At 46.3% G+C, this 17,348-nt stretch overlaps 1 protein-coding gene across 12 annotated transcripts in view; it reads right to left on the bottom strand.

The window, feature by feature from the left end:
- Positions 1–17,348, bottom strand: part of LOC133355658 (GATA-binding factor 2-like) — a 105,107-nt gene that overhangs the window by 13,775 nt on the left and 73,984 nt on the right. For 7 of the 12 annotated variants that reach the window (XM_061573036.1, XM_061573043.1, XM_061573045.1 and 4 more), the window contains exon 2: positions 10,126–12,379. The exons of 1 other annotated variant lie outside the window; for it this stretch is intronic. In XM_061573036.1, coding sequence (XP_061429020.1) covers positions 10,126–10,480 — 355 coding nt within the window. In that variant the 5' untranslated portion in view covers positions 10,481–12,379. Of the gene's footprint in view, positions 1–4,602; positions 4,893–10,125; positions 12,380–13,305; positions 13,484–17,121; positions 17,308–17,348 lie in introns of those variants that run through there. 4 more of the 12 variants (XM_061573040.1, XM_061573039.1, XM_061573042.1 and 1 more) reach the window with 3 other exon arrangements.

Raw genomic sequence — 17,348 nt, 5'->3', positions numbered from 1 at the left:
TGCCACTGGTCACCGTTGCCTTTCCAGATAGGCACTGCAAGACCGCGCCTCCAGTCATCCGGGACGATAGCGCACTCGTTTAAACACAGAACCACATGCAACCCCCCATTATCATGTCATTGCCCCCCAACCCCCCCACCTTGAGCAATTATTCTGTAATACCAGACTCTGGCAGCTCTCTCCACACTCTTTGATGCAAACATCCACCGGCAGTGGGCAACATGTGTTGGTTTCTCCGAATGAGGGCGGAGAGGCATCACCGATCGGCCAGATCAGAAGCAGCCAGAACTGTAGTACCACTGATGTCTGCGGCAGAGACACGTAGAGTTGGTGGGGAGAGGTGGGGTCCTGCACTCTCCTAAAGGTAAGACGATAGAGCCACGACCACCGTGAGTCACCGTTAGCCAACGTGAGCGGCTCCGAATGGAAGTTCTCAGAGGCACGGGTTTCAAACGGAGGAGGGCTCGATAGGATGGGAGTCGATTGACCAAAGGGGTTTTTCGACCTTACTAGAAATACACTTGCTTTACCCAGGAAAGCCTCACCCAGTCCCATGCATCTTCATTAGGGGGGTCCTGCGAATTTTCACAGTAATGGGGTCAGAGGGAAGGTGACAATGATTGGACATCTGTAAAAAAAAACCTTCATAGCTCATCGGATTCCTCCAGAATACATACAGATTCTGATTCTGACATATATCGAGTCCAGCTGAGTCATTTGTAGTGTAGTTTTTCACATTCAGACCGCGACCCTGGAACACATGAATGACCTACTCTGGCGAATGACAGCACGGGATCTGCAACATTCACCGTGATGCAGCCAGTGCATAGTATGTTTCATTTTGGCTAGGACGTCACCGGGCTGGCCGCTGGAATTTGAATCACCGCACCTCTCCGACAACAAGCGGCAAACAGGCGCCGCCGCTGGGCCGCGTCACCGAGTAGAGCAAGGGGAAAACCCCACAAAGACTAAGACCGCCCCCCGTGTAGCCTCAACAGACTGTTGGGGCAAACGCTGTTAGCAAGTAGCAGCACCTATGAAGGCCGATAACGGCACACGAGGCAGGTGGTGGGTGGCCAGCACCATGCCCCGATGCCCCCGATACCCAATGCTCAGCGTCCCTCCAGCCACAGAGGTTCTCGCCTGGTCAACTAGCCAGGGGCATCATGCCCTATTTCAACAGGGGGTGTGCAAGATAAACTAAACTATCACATTTGTTTTTATTTTACCAATTAAGGCCCACTGAGCTATATATCTCTTTTTCAGAAGCGACCTGGCTATCACAAATGATAGCCCAACGAAGTGGCTTATCAACGTGTGGAAATTTATAGCAGCAAAATACTCTAAATGCAAGTTGATTCTAATATGGAGGGGGAAACCGGAGGACCTGGAGAAAAATTCACGCGACCATTGGGAAAGAGACACGCAAACTCCAAAAATACAGCGGGTGTCAGGGTTGGACTCAAACCTACGACCTCCTGCATACCAGGCGAGGTAGTTAACAATTTGCCCCCCTCCTTTCTACCGACTCACTTTTACTGAAATAGCTATGGATGTGTTTAGCCCGTGTACAATAATATACACATATATACTTGTATTGCGTTTAGAGGAAGACAGTTCTCACAGTGACAGTATTAATACAAAGATGTAAAGGTACTATTCTCACAACTAAGGTATCATACGTTTTGCTTTCATGGCAGCCCCACCAGTCTAGCATTAACTCAAAGGGGGTGGATCACACAACTATATGCTCCTCTATTGATATGACGATAGCCCGAGGCAGGTAATTTTTAATGAATCATTTTTCGTAATTTTTCTGAAAATGCCCTCTCGTCGTGGCCAGCAGCAGCAGGACATCCAGTGGCATCGAGCTTCTGAACTATATTGCTATCATACGTAAAAGTAAAATAAAGAAATCGTGTACAGCCTTTTGTAGGCCGTAAGGTGAACAAGGAAAAAGTGGCTAGAAAATGATTTTCGTTCCCACACCTGGGAACTACTTTTTAAATGAATTTTTTCATAGACAAAACCATTTTCGACTTTATGTTAAAAGTTCTCCACAAAATACCCTGCAGTTTTTTTTCAAAATCCATAAATGTATATAATTGTGAATTGGAAAAAAACGAAAATCTTATGCTGCTGGTTTTGTTTGTAACTTTATTTATATACATTTTAGCAACACCAAATATCTCTCAAACTGACACTTATACATGTACCTAAACACTTGAGACAGGTTTTGGTGCATTATATACTCAAGTGTGAATGTAGACCATGAAATATGGCAAATTTGTAGAAAATATGCTTCAACTTCACGGATTGGCACTAAGCAAAATTAAACAAACATTTTAAATTTATCCGTGTACAGTTTGTTTCAGAGAAAGTTTGACTATGTACTGCAGTATGGTCTCTGAAAGCTCTCCAAAGGTACTTGGTATTGACCGAATGGCTTGAATGACTGCCATGCCATCAAAGAAAATAGCTCCACTGATCACTCCATTGATGGATCCTGGGGCAACAACTTTGGACTCAATGAGTATGTCTTGCAGTCCTGCATCTCCAAACCTTTTTCCTAGAATGCTCAGGTAGGACATGCATGTGTGAAATTCACCTAGTCTAATCACTTTACGCTGAGTAAAGTCATCATCTTTCCAGCAAATTTTCTGAGCTTTGGCATATATAGCTTTGTCAAAAACGAACACTATATGGTCCAGTTCTAGCTGATTATGAATTTGGACACTTCGCTTCAGAATTGTGTTTACTGTTGACATCTCTGTCGGTGAAGCCTCAATGACTGGAAGATAATACAGTGCTGACTTTTGCAGAGTGCCATCACCTTGAAGTAATGTATGTAAACCTGTCCAGCTTGGTATTGTGCATCTTTCAGCATCTATGGACTTTACAAAAACATATGCCAGTTCAGTTTGTACAGCAGACACCGTGTTCAATTTGTATGTGTCCGCCTGTAATGGAACACTTTCCTGATGAAACAAGTTATGTGGTCCTTGTCTATTAGACTGATGGTACTGTTCGACAGGGATGCTAGGGGGTACTTTCAATGAGGCTTTTCCCTTCTGTAGTGGTTGTCTGTTTGTTGTTGACACAGGTTCAACTACAGAACTTTGCAGCATAATCCCATTTGTGTGGTGGGTAGTTCTACGACCTGACAGTGTCTCCTCCGCAAAGTCAATATTGTCCCACACAAGTACTGTAGGAACCTTCTTTGAGAATCCCTTTGGTATTTTGTCTCTGCCCTCTACTAGTTGAAGTTGGGCAAGGCTAGTGTCTAGACTGACAACTGTGTCCCATGCTGCACAATGTCCTAGTCTATTTAGAAGTGACACAAATTGTGATGAACCTGTTAAATGGCGAACCGTTAGACCAAGACACAATGATTTAGGGGTCTGCCTCCGACCCTTAGATGCAAGATACACAATGTCTTGACAGATACATATCACTTTTAGGTTCAAATCATCTGGAATATCAACATAATGGGCCAGTGTTGGTTCCTCAGTTGCACCAATAATCCAGGAAATCAGATTGTACAGTTCAATTGGAACGACAGATTTTGCCTCGCTCACATTTAGATCATCTGTGGGTGGCCACGGGCATTTCATACTGGGAGAGTCACACAGAAGCATTTTTAATATTAATGCCGCACTGTAAAGTGTCCTCGTGTCCTCTGCAGTATTGTTGGAGGCCATTGAACTTGGTCTTTGTGGACCAGCTTTTACACTAGCCCTGTTTTCACAGTCACTTTCGCTAGTTACCTCAGTTGACTCTGTTGTTTCTGTACCTGATGGATGAGGTAGCCTGTCTATCAGCTTATCTGCAGACAATGTCTCAACGAAAACCATCTCACTTATGTTGCGCTTCTTGGGATAGTGAAACACCAGCTGGGGGGAATCACGGGCCAACCTCCTACTTTTGAAATGTGAAAATGTGAGGGAATTATTAATTAATATTTATTAATATAAAATATTGCTAACTCACTGTTCTTCTGAGGTCACAGTAACTGATGCACTAGACTTTGTCAAGAACCTGGTGTACTATCTATAACAGGCCTTGTGGTATCGCACCTCCAGAGACACAGTCTTTGTCTCGAATATGCACAAGAATGCTAGTGTCTTCCTTCATCTCAGCAGCTTTCAGCAAATTGCCTGTAAATAAATAAATACTAATTAAACTAATAAAAAACTGTGTTAAGAGTTAAACAATATTGAGTGTTCTGGCTGTAGCTGTATGCAAAACAATGCAAATCTGTCTCTGACTGTAAAATAAACATTACATAAATTATGTAATTGTAATTGAAAGTTATCCATGGTACCCAGCTTAAGGGAATAAAAGTTCAAACGTGTGTGTTTATGTGTGTTTTGTTTTTACCTACGTGCTGACGTTTCTGCCTGTGAAAGATGGTCCTTCTGGCGTTTGCCTCCCACAGTAATGTACTTGTCCGTTTTCTTACAAATTATGCACAAGGCAGAAAGCACAGGACCAGCACAAGCTACTGGCAGGCCGGTCCTGGACCTAAGTTTTTTTGCGGGACATTGTCAAACTCGATTTCTAGACAATGTTTGTATGTTTCTGCTATTCTCCGATTCTCACCTTGCAAAAAAAGCCACCGTTTGACGCAGTTTATGAATGTATCCCACCGTGTGCGTGTAAAATCCTTTGTTTCTTCTTTCTTAATGGACATGAGATGTATGTAGCATTGTTTAAAATACTTTTTACAGACTTTTGAAGGAGGTCTGGCCGTAATTTTCTCCTCTTCACTACTCGATATTGACAACAAGGGCGCAGACATCTTGGACTAATGTTTACCTCTCGTCCCAAAAAAGCGGCCACCTTATTGGTCTAGCGGGAAGCACGTGACGCAAAGCCTAATCACTGACGATTAAAATATGATTACGCGAGGAAAGAAATATTGCCGACTTTAAACAGTAATAAAAAATAAACTGCAGGATTAGACATGGAGAACTTTTATTTTCACGGCCAAAAGCAATAGATATTTTTATTAGAATGAAAAGAATGTAGTGCCCCATATATGGGAACGGGATTAAACGTAAAACGTCTTCACCTTACGGCCTATTGCCAATCCACTGCTGGATGAAGCCCCCACCCCAACACCACGTTGCTCTTGAGGGTTGTTTGACAATACTTCACCACTCTGGTCAGTCATAATACGTAATCGTATATCACAAATCGATTCGTGCACCTTTCATGTACGACCGTTAATTACCTCTAGGCGTGCTAGTTGTGCGATATTCCTTCAGGGCCCTGTATGTGTTGTCTGCAGTGTTGACGTTTTGTCTTTGTTTTGCCGCTACTGCTGTGCCCAAGGTTCACGGTTCGAATGCAGCAGCCGCCATGATGAATATTGCGGTGAGTATTGTATCACTCAAAGTGAACGGTAGAGATCCCCCTGACGTCACTCGAAAGAGCAGACCGTTGTGTGCCGGCTTCAGGGTCCACACTTTCCAAATTACTCAATTGGGATTACACAGCAGCAATCATCAGCCCCTACTGGCAGACCAACGCCCGCTCGCAGGCCAGGTGCTGAGTCGCTTGTTGCCACACAGGGACAGCTGCCACTAGGGATACCCTTCGCGGGGAAACTGGCTCAACGGGATCATGAACAAAGACGGTCCCCGCATCGCGTGCTTTCAGATGCGCTTCTGCGAACATCTGGAATGCTCTTCCCTCCGATATTTGGAATCCACTGGAGCTATGCCACTTTTAAATCGAAATTGAAAACGAATTTCATTAGAACTGTTTTTTGTGTTTAGTAGTTTGTCCTTCCCGCACTTCCGATTAGCACGGTTGGCTACGCACAGTTCGAAAAAAGCTCAACAAACATAGGTATATCAGTGTAACAAACTAAAAAAATATAATAATGTAAATGTTAACAGCAAATACCCACTGGGTGAAGCTGCATTTGGCTCAACGGGGGTGAAAAAGAAGAGTTGAATCGCTCATACGCTCAGAGAAAGGCGCAGCCCTGCAACTGCCTACTCACGTCACTGCTGACGGAAGGGGCCTCTACTGGAGAGGCGCTCTAAGAGAGTGCTACTTTGCTGCATGCTGCGCCAGACTATCTTGGAAGAGGTGGGAGTGTACCCACACTTTACCCCAAACACGCGAGACTGTAATTACATGCCCAATCATGCGACGTGAAAAACGCGAGCGTGGCTATTTTAATAAATCCATCAAGAATTCATCAAAGGGGGGTGTTGTTTCATCGTAATGAGTGGGGGGGGCTGATGACGAGCAAGATGAATGAGAACGATAATGCCATTTACGTACCCAGTAAAGGCTTCACTCGTGCTGCCTCGCAGGAGGAGCCCTGCACTGGAATGTTTGGCCCATTCAACTTATAAACACAAAGGGTACACACCAGACAAAGATAGCCTTAGCTGACTGTTGGGACAAGTGCTGTTAGCAAGCACCTATTAAGGCCAGCATGGCGCGCGACGATCTTGCGTGACACAACCCCATACCGGGCCACCTTTGTCTCACCAGTGCTGAAGTTTTTCACACTGCACCAAGTACTCATTTGAGACTGAACCAATCTAGCGGAGGCCCAGGACCGGTTAAGATATTTCTCACTGATGCTGTCCGTAAGTAAGAATTTAACTCGTGTCTTCAGGTTTGTAGCGCAGCGCAAGGGCCCACTACATCATCGCTCCTCACATACACAGTTACACGTATACGGTATATATAATTTTATATATAGGTGCTTTTTGTGTTTAGTTTGTTGTCCCCCAACTCGTGGACCCGTTTGTTTGCATATTTTGCTACAAGTAATGTGTGGTTAATGCAGACTTGATGACCTGGACATCTTAACACCTCCTGTTTTGTTGCCAAAATGGCTAAAGCCTATTCTTATTTTTCATAATTTTTTATACTGGCAAAAAGGTCCCGTAAATATACTTCGTCAATTCCCAGTTATACTGAACGATTGTCCAACACAATCTCGACAGAATTGTCAATAACACTGCGGCCCTAAACGGAAAATATATGAGACAATTTAACACATAGACTTTCGTAAATAATATTATTCGTAATAAAGTTTTTTGGGGTTAGATCACTTACTCAAATTGTAAATGTTGTGGTTTTGCGCTCCAACACACCGGTGTGCTGAAGCAGTAACTGTCTTATTCACGTGACAAACCTTACTGATTGGCTCTGTCGGGTGAAGGTGATTTTACGACACATTTATATTTACGCGACTTAACCCAAAAACCTTTATTATGAAAACAGGAGACATTTCGGGCAATGGCTCTTCTTCATGGCACATAAAACGCGTGCGATGAAGAAGGGCAAATGGCACGAACCATGTAATATATTGACGAATGTGCTACGTTTATTCTTGTTAACTGTGCTCGTGCACCACTGCCAACACAGCAGCAGCACCAGATAACTGGTAAACAATTAGCATAACATCAGGACCGGCAATTATGGGACAGGATTAAACGTGGAAGGTGGTGACGTGACGTGGCCCTGCGGAGGTTGGCGATTCGAATGTAGCGGCCGCCCTGATGAATACTGCGGTGTGTGCTGACCATACTAACACTACGCGCCATTAGTTTTACTCAAAGTGAACGTTAGATATCCCACTGACCTCACTCGAAAGAGCAGACCGTTGTGTGCCGGCGTCAGGGCCCACACTTTCCAAATTACTCAAATGGTATGACACAGCAGCAATTATCGCCCCCTACTGGCAGACTAATGCCGCTTGCAGCCAAGGTGCTGAGTCATCTGGTGCTACACAGCTGCCCCACAGCTGCCACTGGGGTGCCCTTCCAAATGTGTTGAGATGAGCTGTGTAATGTAAATTGCTCTCAGACGTCCCGTATCATCCACATCATCATTACGGCCAAATATATATGGATATATATTTTAAACGCATTACTATATGAAACCGTGGCACTAACAGCGGTTACTTTTCGCATAGAAGCAGATGTGTAATATTACATGTACAGAACTCCGCGTTTGTCTCTCTCGCCCCCTTGTTCAGAGTAAGCGGATGGGGCGATACGCCGACGATTTAAATTCTCTGTTGGGCGATTGCTTTTCACATGGTGGTGGTGGCGTCCTGCCGGACAACCGCGTGATGCGGCCTCGCGTGTCTTTTTTTGTTGCGGTGGCAAAAACGTGGCATTATTTCAGCTGAAGCAGCTGACGACCGTTGACGGCGCTGCGAGACAGGAACAAATTGGTCAGATACGCTGATCCCCCCACCCCAAGATTAGCGGTAATTACGATTATTACCGCGAGATATATACTCCGCATGTTCAAATGCCCGTCTCTCCCTCTCTCTTTCAAACAACGGGTGATTGTTCTGACCACTGTTTGGCAGAGAACTGTCGTGTTTTTTTCGTCTTATATGCCACTCAGAAAAAGCAACTGTTGTTGTTTCGTGTGTTTAGATTTATTCCTCTTGCAATTATATTGAAATTGAGCTTTCGCCGCGTCCTGTCGGTCATGGGATAAAGAGCAATGTTCATTGAGAGCCCTCGCAGCTAGCAGTGCACCACCACGTGTCAGAGAAGCGCTATGCCGAAGATGATATCACAGAACGACTTCCGAAGTCGTCGCTTCAGTCGGCCCGTTTTGTTGGAGCCGGCTTACACTGCAGGGAATTCATTGTTTTAACGTTGATTTATCTTTGTGCAATATTTAGTGATGTCCCATGCGGTGTGGTTCATTTTGTTCCGATTGCCACTTGCTTCATTACTGTAACTTTACTTTATTTGTTTTGCTTTTTTAAATATTGGTAACCCAGATGACTCTAGCAAATTATTCTTGGTCTCTTGAGCTCTCACCTGGTTACACAAAATAAACTTTGATTAAACCTGCACCGGAGGCAGGTAGGGCTCTTTTACGTCACGTGAAGAACATTTGTTGCATGTCAATAAAAAAAATATGCATTTCAGAGCTGGGATTTAGGCCAATTAAGGAAGGACCAAAAATATAATGCGATGGATTTATTTGTGCAGCCATGGGTGGCTTGGGCTGAGAGCATTAGCTCACTACCCTTGAAAACCCGGTCTCATCACAACTCAGTTTCTGTGGGCCTATGAGTCCCTATGCAAATCTGTGGATCTCTATAAGAATCTATAACAACAACCGCCGTTCACCACAAAGTGGCGGTGACATCACCACAACGCTTGTGTCACTTTGAGGCCGTGTGGAGTATCGAAGGGCCCTGGCAGGAAGTCACGGAACAGACCCAAGTGCCATTGGTTGTCCTTCCCCCACACCTCAGATTAGCACGGTTGAATAAGAAGTCCAACATACATAGAAATGCATTAATCATCAGCCATAGTCAATCCACTGTTGGATGAAGACATAACCCAGCCACTGCCATCCCTCGCAGAAGTCTATGGAACTCTTGAGACCATCAAGTTGTTGCACCCGGTTTAATCACGCGCTGCGGGTGAAACCTGGATTCAAACCCAGGATCTCAGCGGTGCCAGGTCAGCGCTCTGACCGCTGTGTCACATGGTCACCTAGTAAACTTAACAATACCTCTGCAATCTTACTGTGCAGAATTTACAGGTCTAAACCAAACAAAATGTGGGTGCATGTGTGTGTTTGTATACGTTTGGACATGCGTGCATGGGATTCTCGCTCACGGCCAACCAACACCAATTATAGCGATTATCTGAACTAGGTCCTTGGACCCTCCCCCCTACGTCGACTTAGCCTCAAATGATTACCTGGTGCGGTGTGCAAACATCGCCACGAGGGAAACAAAGGCGGCCTGGCATGGTGCTGGACTGAATTGCTGTTAGCGAGCACCTATTAAGGCCGGCACACCACACGATGGGAGCGGATGGTTGGTCACCACCACCCTCGGTCGCCTTTGTCTCCCAAATGCCGATGTTTACACACTGCACCAGATACTCACATGAGGCTGAGTCGACCTGGGGGAGTCCCAGCTGTAAGCGGTAATCAAAACTCGCCAGGTTACACGCACAGTGCGTTAACCACTGCACCACAGCTCTTACAAAAGCTATGTACGGTGCGAAATAAGTTTGACATACGTGCACATTCTATATACGTACAGACAGCCACACAGGACGCACAGACACACTAAATCTCTGGTTTCACGAGGGGTCTCACCAATGGAAGTCCTGTAGGTTGGATGAGACCCATAGCAGCCACTTTGCACATCCGAGATGTAAAACGCATCCAGGTGATGCTGCTGCTGGTGATGAAGGTGCTGCTGCTGCTGTTGTTGTTGCTGCTGCTGGTGGTGATGATGCTGCTGCTGCTGCTGGTGGTGGTGGTGGTGGTCATCGTGTGAGTGATGAGTGGAGCTGTCTGTGTAGCCATGGTGGGACATTGAGGTGGGACCTTGGAGATGCAAGGAGGTTGAGTGGCTGGCGGTGTCCAGGGCTGAGAGTCCCGCGAGACCTCCGAGGGCTCCAGAAGAGTGTGGCTGTAGCCAGCGAGGTTGCTCCGCGTCCGCGTCCATCGCTAGAGCGTCTCAAGGTGCACCTAGCCTTGCGCGGGCGCTGTTGTAGCGAAGTCAAAGTCACTTCTATTTGAATTTCACCAGGTGAGGCTCTCTGAGCTATGTAGATCTTTTTCAGAAGCGACCTGGCCACAAATGATAGCCCAACGAAATGGCTTGTCACATGGAAATGTATTGCTGCCAAATACTCACAGTGGCGAATGGCATGCGTGTGTGTCTTGGTTTGTGGTTCTTCACTGCACCTCCTGATTAACACGGTTCGCTACGTACGGTGTGATGGAAGTTCAACATATATAGATACATACGTGAGATCGACTAGGCATTAAACGAGTACCTGGATGCGGTGTGTAAACATCAGCACTTGGGGAAACAAACACGGTCGGGCCGTCGTGCTGCCCACCCACCTCTTCGTGTGCCGTCCCGGCCTTAATAGGTGCTCGCTAACAGTACGTGTGTGTCTTGGTCTAAGTTTGTGGCTACGGACTGTGTATGTATACGTGCGTTTACATATTGTAATGTTATTTTGTGTGAGTATGGATCAGTGTATGTGTATGCAGTATGTATGCGTGTGCTTACATATGGAGATTCCTGGTTTATCTATCCGTGTATATGCAGTGTATGTATACGTGCTTACATAGTGTGACGTGTTCGCTCACAGCACTTTCCCCGACAGTCTGTCAATGTTCTATGGGGGATCTTTGTCTTTGTTATCTTCTGACGTGTATATGTATACATATATCAGTTCATTTATGAGGTATAGCCCTGTGAGTCATGCGGCTCTTGAAATGTGTGTGTGTGTTCAGTCTATGCGTGTATGTGTTCGCACTTTAAATATGATGTCTGTATGTATGAATCATGTTTCTGGCTGTGTCTATGTATGTAATATGCGTGTGTGTGGGGAGTGGTCGCGCAGCGGTTAGCACACTGTGCTACGAACCCGGCGACCTGTTTGATTCCCGGCCACGGAAAACAACATCAGTGAGTGGCAAGTGCTATCAGAACCTGTCCTGGGCCTCGCCTAGATCGACTTAGCCTTAAATTATGTCCCTAGTGCAGTGTGTCAATATCAGCAGTTGGGGAGACAAAGGCAACCGAGCACAGTGCTACCCACACCACCACCCCTTCATGTTCTGTTCCAACCTCGATAGGTTATCGCTAATGGTACTTGCCCAACATCCTGTTTGGTTACATAGGGGATCTTTATATTTTTTAGAAAATATTTAAGTTAAATGATATACTCACATAGGGTCAAGTTATTTTGTATCACATACGCGTTACATGAGTACACACATATACGTACGTATACACACGTACATATGTGTACATCTGTATCACTAGATACGTCGCTTGAATTTGTACTATTGCTGCTGTGTAGATTGTAGCGGCCACCAGTGGCTGTTACCTCTGCTCCTTTCAACGACAATGGCAACTCCTTTGCCACTAAAATTGCTCCTTAATTGCTCAAACTAGTTGCATGCCACAGTACAGCTTGCTGGTCCGTTTTTCAGCTGATGCAACTAACTGGCTATTAACGATATTGATAGGTGGGAGTAGTAGTTGTTGGTGATAAAAGTTGCATGTAATAAAAGTTGCTTGTTCCAACAGTTGTTTGAGATTAAAGTAGCTTGTGACAAACGTCGCTTTTCATAAATTTTGCGTGTTATAACAGTTGACCGTGATGAAAGTTGCTCGTGACGAAGTTTGCTGCTACTCCTGTTGCTGTTCAACACTTGCACCGTTGGAAATCCATCAATCCTGGTTACATGAAGTTTCTCCAAACGGGGAAACTCAATTCTTGCCAATATACTGCATGTAGACTGCATGCAAACTGCATGTATACGCTACATATGCCCGTGTGTCGGTGGTTTTTCAAACAAAGAGGTTATCTCACGGTGTGATCTGCAAAATAAACACACGGAAACACAAGTCAGAACCTAACAACATAAACACAATTAGGCAAATTTGTGGGGGCGTGTTTCGAATTTGTCAGAGGTGTAGTGAATCGCATGGGGTAGAGCGATGGCGCAGTGGTTAGTGCACTGCGCTATGTGTGAACCCGGCTAACATCAGTGACGAGTCCTCTCTAAACTGCTCCAGTTTCCCAGACCGATTCGCCAATCCGCGCACCCACCGGCGTGGTTGGCGTAGGGTGAAGTGGCTCATATGAGTCCTTCATCCAGGAGTGGATTGACTCAGAGTGTGTACATTTACCGTAATTTGCAATCAATCTATATTTCAGTTATGGAAGAAAACTGGTTGCGGGTTATATGTCTACCACGCTTATCAACACAGTACCTGCTCATGCACAAAGCCACAAGCACACACAAACATTGATACTGTACATGCAAAGACAAAGATCATCCGCATAGCCTGCACAGGCTGCTGGGGCAAGTGTTCGTGTGAGCAAGCACCCGCGAAGGCTGGCGCAAGCGCGTGGCGAGTGGTGTGGTCAGAACCACGACGCCCGGTCGCCTTTGTCTCCCCCAGTGCTGATGTTTGCACAGCGCGCGCCGGGTACTTATTTCAGGCTGAGTCGACCTAGGGGAGGCCAAAGTTCAGATATTCGCCACTAACTGTTGACCGTGAGCCGGAATCGGGTTTCAGTTGATGGGTCGTAGGGTTGGGTTTATGATCTAGGGAAGGCTTAGGAACCAATATATTGAGTATAAAACATTTTCCCCCAATCTGTTTCGTAAATCTACACTTTACAAAATTAGGGGTGTGTCTTACTCTCTGGGGCGTCTTATAATCCGGTGAATTCGGCACTATTGACTTGAAGGCAATGCATACACCTTTAAAAGACACTCAAAGACCCAATACTCTACCTGAGTGACACCCCATAACGCCTCCTTTTGTCTCTCCGTATACACAACGTAAACAATTTGTTTTACACATCCCATCAGCAGCGCGGCCTTCTGAGAAATGTAGCTCATCAGCAGCATCGGTTTCGACATTCAGTGTCTCATCAGGAGTGCCAAGCTTGCTTGAACCAATGCTGGCAAACTGTAATGTAACAATTGTGTCATATTATATATACATTGGAGTACACAAAGAAAACATGTTTCTGGCAATGACCCTTCTTCAGAAGACCACATCATTTTTTTTTATAAATACCTGAGACAGAATAATAACCGAGCGTCGTTGCGGAGAATGTTAATAACAGAATAAGCACCTCCTTTAAGAATACTTGTCTCTCCACATCAAACATAACAATATTTAATAAATATATACGGTAAGTGTTCGCTTAACACGTGTTTACACAACGCGTTTTCGCTATAACGCGTTTCTTCCTTTTTGGAAACACTTTTCGCATAATGCGGAACGCGCCCTGTTATAACGCAGAATTCACGCCGTCATAATGTAGAACGCGCGCCGTTATAACGCCGTTTCTGAGCGGTCGATAACAAACTACTTTCTTGAGCTGCGCGGAGTGATACAGTACGTGGCATGATATAGTAATGCGGCGGCAGCGTACCCTCAGTTATTTGTCCCGCCACCTTGCTACGCGTTACATTATGAATGGGGAAATTGGTTTCACTTGACGCGTTTTTCCCTTTAAGCGTCTTTTGCTTACCACGAATCTTTTCAGGTACGCATCTACCGCGGCAAACGAGGACTCACTGTGTACAAGCCACCCACGGCCTATTGGGTGTGCAACCGTTACCTTGCGATAATTGTTATTCTGCTCGTAGCTTTGCCCTATGCTAGCAAGCAAATATTCACGTCCTTCCGTGTGTCCGAGAAAACCAATCAAGTGAATCATAAATCCCTGCGTTACGTTCGCTCCAAACTTGCCGTGCAGCTCTGGTCATAGGCTCACACAGAAACCCATAGACTCACACGGAGACCTATCGACTAACGTAACGACACATAGACTCGCACAGAGACCCATCGACTTACACAAAGACCCATCGACTCACACAGAGACCCATCGACTCGCACAGAGACCCATTGACGCGCATAGAGGCACCAGGCTCGCGGTGTGTTTCCACTTGAGACGATGACATTTGTCACTCTCTTTCGTACGGAAATATGAATTGAGTAGCAACCATGTATTGATCGATGTCTAAATTGTATATCCAGCTGCTAATTGCTGGCTTCAGAGGAGAGCCAAGGGTCTGCAGTCTATGCCACTCCTGTCATTGGAGAATTCTCGCAATGAGACATTAGCTCACACGGAGACCCATACTCACACGGAGACCCATAGACTCACACGGAGACACATAACCTCACACAGAGATACATAGACTCACACACACCCATCGACTCGCATGGACACACGCGGACTCGCGATGTGTTCCACTGCTTTTCTGTGCCCCGCAGGCACGTTTGATTAATTCTTTCATTTTCCATTCATGGAGAGGTGACTGCACCTGCCGGGGTGAGTTGCCATCCTATTTAATAAGGGAGCACACTGCCTACTCGTCAATAACACTATGGCCGTAAAGGGAATATTTACATACAATAAGTGAAGCATCGAGCTTCTACAAAGCACAGAGATGGAGGAAATAACAGTTGGTGATAGCACTGTACACACCATACACACTGTGGGGCCCCGATAATATATAATATATTTAGCAAAAATATATTAAGAGAATATAAGAATAGTAGTCATAGGTTTGTACCCTTTCAACTGGTACAAAACTGCAATAACCACAACACAAGCAGTCAAAATGCAAACAAAAAGAAACAACTCTGATAATGATATGCACTGTCCTTGAAGTTGATTGGTCCACACCCGAGACATCCCTTGTATAAAGGTGTCAGTTTTGTACCAGTTAAAAGGGTAAAAACCTATTACTATATTTTGCCACTGGTAAAGGAGGTCTCATAGTGTAAAATATAAGAATGTTTCCAGATTAACACTCTTTATTTGGCATATGAAGAAGAACCCATTTCGTGGATAATGAGTAGCAAGGCAAACCCTTCGAAAATCAAACATATACGCACACCCCCATTAGTATTCAAAGTCAAATTATAACAACGAAGGTTCCCGACACATTGCATTCCGGGTACATGTTTGGGACAAATTGCCAACGAAACACAGATGTAGTGACATAGAACGGTCACTACTGTGTCGGCCCGTACGAGGGCTGGGGGCCCCAAGGGCGTGCCTGGAGGGTCACGTGGTGGAGGGATCCGGACCTTCCCAGAGGTGGGGGAAGTGAGGCGTGTCCTGGGAAGGGAGGCGTGGCCTGGAGAGAGCCAGCCACGCCTGGGCGGAGCCGGCCACGCCAAAGCAGATATAAGCGTGGTGTGAACGCAGAGCGAGGCTGTTGTACTGTACTCCGAAGTGAAGACACCATCGGTCGTCAAGTCCCGAGTCGTCGTCCTGGGCCAGGCAGGCCGTTGCCTGCCTGGTCCAGTCTGTGTCGCGTTCCAGAGTGTTAGTGAGTTGAGGAAGGTGGTCACCACCTCATGTACAGTGTTATATTACTTACCGTTAATAAATAGTGTTGCCTCCAAGCTGCGTGTGTGTGCACCTAATTCGAAGCCACTACACAAACACCGCGATACCCCTTGAGGTAGAGATGGCATCACCCCGCTGCCTAGCAGGGCCACGAAGCGAGCCGAGCGCACATTGCCCCATGCGGTCCAATCTATCCCCCTAAATCACCTGAAGCTCACTTGTGTGAGCGGCTGGACAGCTTGCATTTACATTTACCTCGACAGCTGGGGGCGGGGGGCAGAGCTGTTAGGGGGTCGCAGTGGCCGCTCAGTGGCCCCTAAACTTGAACCGTCGGCAATTGTGAGATTAAAAATCCAATCGCAGCCACTCGCCCCAACACCCCCCCCCCCCCCCCCCCGCGGACACGAGATGACAATTAGAGGGGATTAAGAGGGGCTATTACAAGCTGCCTGGGGCTCGGGCTAAGTTGTGAGGTGGTGGTGGAGGAGGTGGTGATGGATAGTGGCGATGGTGGTCGTTGCGATGATGATGGTGGTGGTGTTGATAGTGATGCATGGTGACGATGGTGGTGGTGGCGGTGGTGGTGACGATTGTGGCGATAATGGTATAGTGGTGGTGATAGTGGTGGCAGTATTGTTGGTGGTAGTTTGTAGTAGCTGAAGTGGCAATAATGGTAGATGCAGTGGTGATGAGGGTAGGTGATGAAGGTGGTGGTGAAAAATGATGATTGCAGTGGAGGTGATGGTTGTAGTGTAGGTGGTCGCCTTAATGCCGATAGTGGCGGTGATAATTCATTCGTAATATTTGGATATAGTGGCGATTGCGGATGTTGTAATGATGGTGTTGGTTTTAGTGTTGATGCTGCTTGTGGTGATGGTCATGGTGATATTAGTGCGGGGGGCAGTAGTGCAGCGGTTAATGCGCTGCACTACAAAATCCGGCGACCCGGGTTCGATTAACACTCACGGCCACTAACACCAGTGATGATTATCTGAACCGGTCCTGGGCCTACCCTAGGTCGACTCAGCCTAAAACCTGGTGAGGTGTGTAAAACATCGCCACTAGCGAGACAAATGCGACCAGACGTGGTGCTGGCCACCCAACCCCTCGTGTGCTGTGGTGGCCTTCATAGGTGCTCGCTAACAGCAGTTGCCTGAACAGTCTGTCATGGTGAACCTCCTGAGAGAGAGACAAAGACACCCAGGCGCAAAGCTTGAACCCAAGAACTCACCTTTACCATCTCATTGAACCCACTGAGAGAGAAGGAGAGGCTGCATCCACCCGCCGCATCTTTAAAGGTGGGGTGGCGAGAGACACGACGGTTGCCACCTGTGCAGGTTTGACCTGGGTTTGACCCGGACGGTCCGAGAATTGGCGCTCTGTGTTCGGGCTTCAGGAATTGATTTGTACCGAGATTTGATACCGGTGTTGTGCTGAACATTTATGACGCTAGACTGC

Source organism: Lethenteron reissneri, chromosome 51, assembly GCF_015708825.2.
Source record: "Lethenteron reissneri isolate LAM-NWPU_2019-01 chromosome 51, ASM1570882v1, whole genome shotgun sequence".
Lineage (NCBI taxonomy): Eukaryota > Metazoa > Chordata > Hyperoartia > Petromyzontiformes > Petromyzontidae > Lethenteron > Lethenteron reissneri.
The sequence above is the reverse complement of the archived record's forward strand: the minus strand, read 5'-3'. Positions and strand labels throughout refer to the sequence as shown.